A 2665-nucleotide genomic window follows, 5' to 3' on the forward strand; every position below is an offset into this window, starting at 1 on the left:
GTGTGTGTGTGTGTGTGTGAGTATGTGTGTGTGTGTGTTTGTATGTGTGTGAGTGTACATGTGCGTGCATGCGTGAGTGCGTGCGTGCGTGATTGTATATGTGTGTGTGTGTGTGTGTGTGTGTGTGTGTGTGTGTGTGTGTGTGTGTGTGTGTGTGTGTGTGTGTGTGTGTGTACATATATATAAACATAAGTATATATATATATATATATATATATAATATATATATATATATATATATATATATTATTGCTAGTGCCTTGACAAATGCAAACACATATATGAAGTTTTAGCTGATTATAATAAAAAAACAAAATAGACTTGGCGAATCGAAATATTCCCGATCGTTTCCACTTTTTTCTTTTCCGAGATTGGACACTTTCAACAAACATGGTAGATATAAAAATATGAAGCCTCATCAACATATTTGGAATAATGCTCAGGATATGATAAACTTAAGAAAGAAAACGGTAAAACTGCCGCTAACTTTAACGGGTCGCTTAGATTTTAGTGTTGGTAAACTTAACAGCTAACTTAGCCACTTCCTCCCATGCAAAACAAGTATAACGGGATTCTCGACTAATTACTGAACAGTTTTGATGAGGCGATTGGAAGGCATGATACCCAATATTAAAGTATTTATGACTGCATTTACTCAGGTATATACAAGGAAAAAACATTACCAGGATTGGCCGTTGGAATCTTCAGCACTGACTTTAGTGGAATTCAAGTTTTCATGCCTTGAATACTTATCATCCATACAGTACAATAAAAGTTATTATGCATACTAAGTTTAAAGGTCTTACAGTACAAGCAGTGAATGCTCTTGTTCTTAAATATGATATTCTGTGCAAATTCCTAGCCGCACTCTTGTCGAGAATACATAGTAGCCCGTTTTGATGACTAATTTTCTTTTGCATAGCATATTTCCTGAGATTGATGCAGTATAGACCTATGTGTGCTTGTGAGGGGATAAAGTTCTTGATATTTCGTACTGCTTGCTTACCAATGAAAAACGTGAATGACATTATATTTACTTTCACACACAGTGAAGGTTAAGATTCCTTTCAAGAGAGTATAAAAGTACTCCGAGATGAACTCAAAATCGCAACGCCATTCACCGGGTAGAAGCTCTGCCATGAGGGCTGTAAGTGTAAATCCCTTAAGAACGTTATTTATCACTAGTTGTAACGTTATTTTTGATATCTCATTATCATTATTATCATCAAAATTAGCATTACTTTATTATATTTTTATCAATGATTATCACTTCTATTATGTAATGTTTTTTTTTTTCGGAGAAAACAAAGTTCTTCAGCTTTCACATGGCCATTTTGGTGTAATGTAGTGATTTCCTCAGAAAATATTCGATTTAAACGTGTATCTTAAGTATAAATCTTGTATTTTAGATATATGTCTACGTGTCACTTCCAGGTAGTCGTAGCTATCTTAGTTGCTGTGGGCAGCGCAGCCCCACAGTACGGCTATCCCACCCCTACCCCGCCCATCCCCGACCCTACACCTGGATACACATACCAGGAGCCCGAACAGACATACCTGGCGCCCAATACCCGCGCAGAAGAGCCACAAGCGCCAGTGGAAGTAGTGCCGATCCTGAAAGGACGAGCGCGTGAACACGAAGATGGAAGCTACACTGTCGATGTCGAGACTGGCAACGGCATCGAGCTTTCTGAGGCTGGCACATTATCCAGTACTGGCACTGCTATTAAGACTGGGCAGTATTCGTAAGTAATCTTTCAGTTTTGAAGTTGAAGCAGTATGTAGTTTAATTGTTTGTGTAGTATATAATTGGTATATTCACAATGGAAATCCTCAGTGTTTCTTTTACTGCTTATGTCGCCATAGCCATATCTCATTATAACCGGTAAGGTTAAATGTAAATTATCACTGTACTGATAATTACTATCATTATGATCACCATTATTATAAAAAAATATATAATGCTCATCATTTTCTTTACTGCTATATCGTATCTGTTGGTATTGCCATCATTATTTTTGCTATGATCATACTCAAACCTTTTTCTCCGATTATCAAAATCTTTAGCTTTTTATAGATCAATCTCATATCTTTATCAGTTAACCCTGATCCTCATTAAACTCTGTGTAATGAAGACATCTGTTTTTCTTTATATATATATATATATATATATATATATATATATATATATATATATACAACACATATTAATCAATCTGAAATCCCTCTCAGCTACACCGCCCCGGACGGTTCCGTGATCGAGGTCAAGTTCGTCGCCGACGAGAACGGCTTCCAGGCGGAGTCCGACGCCCTGCCCGTGGCTCCCGCATTCCCTCATGAAATTCCCGAATTCGTGCTCAGGCAGATCCAATTCGCGGCTGAGGAGGACGCGCGTGCTGCCGCTGCATCTGGAGCCGTACTGAAAGCTGCTGAAACGCCCTCGAACCTGTACGGGCAGCCACACTAGGATTAGCGAGGATGACTTGAAAAGGAGGAAACAGGAATCGAAGACTTTTACACCCTACATTTATTTATTTATTGTTGCATCTGTAGTGATGCATGTCTAGATATAAAAGATGCAGTTCCCAAACGACGGCTTCTGTCATATCCCCCATCTGTTACCTTCTTTACATTAGCTCTCCCATTATGCCTTTCCCGAATTCCT

The 2665-nt window shown here is 38.4% G+C and overlaps 1 protein-coding gene across 1 annotated transcript; it reads left to right on the top strand.

Annotated features, from left to right (window-relative positions):
- The first annotated feature begins 1082 nt into the window (after window positions 1-1082).
- On the top strand, window positions 1083-2590 carry LOC119576513 (endocuticle structural glycoprotein SgAbd-2-like). Its single transcript, XM_037924198.1, has 3 exons — window positions 1083-1147; window positions 1435-1745; window positions 2233-2590. The coding sequence occupies exons 1-3, from the start codon at window positions 1094-1096 to the stop codon at window positions 2465-2467; spliced, it is 600 nt and encodes a 199-aa protein (XP_037780126.1). The 5' UTR covers window positions 1083-1093; the 3' UTR covers window positions 2468-2590.
- Window positions 2591-2665: the final 75 nt, after the last annotated feature.

This window comes from Penaeus monodon, chromosome 9 (genome assembly GCF_015228065.2).
Source record: "Penaeus monodon isolate SGIC_2016 chromosome 9, NSTDA_Pmon_1, whole genome shotgun sequence".
Lineage (NCBI taxonomy): Eukaryota > Metazoa > Arthropoda > Malacostraca > Decapoda > Penaeidae > Penaeus > Penaeus monodon.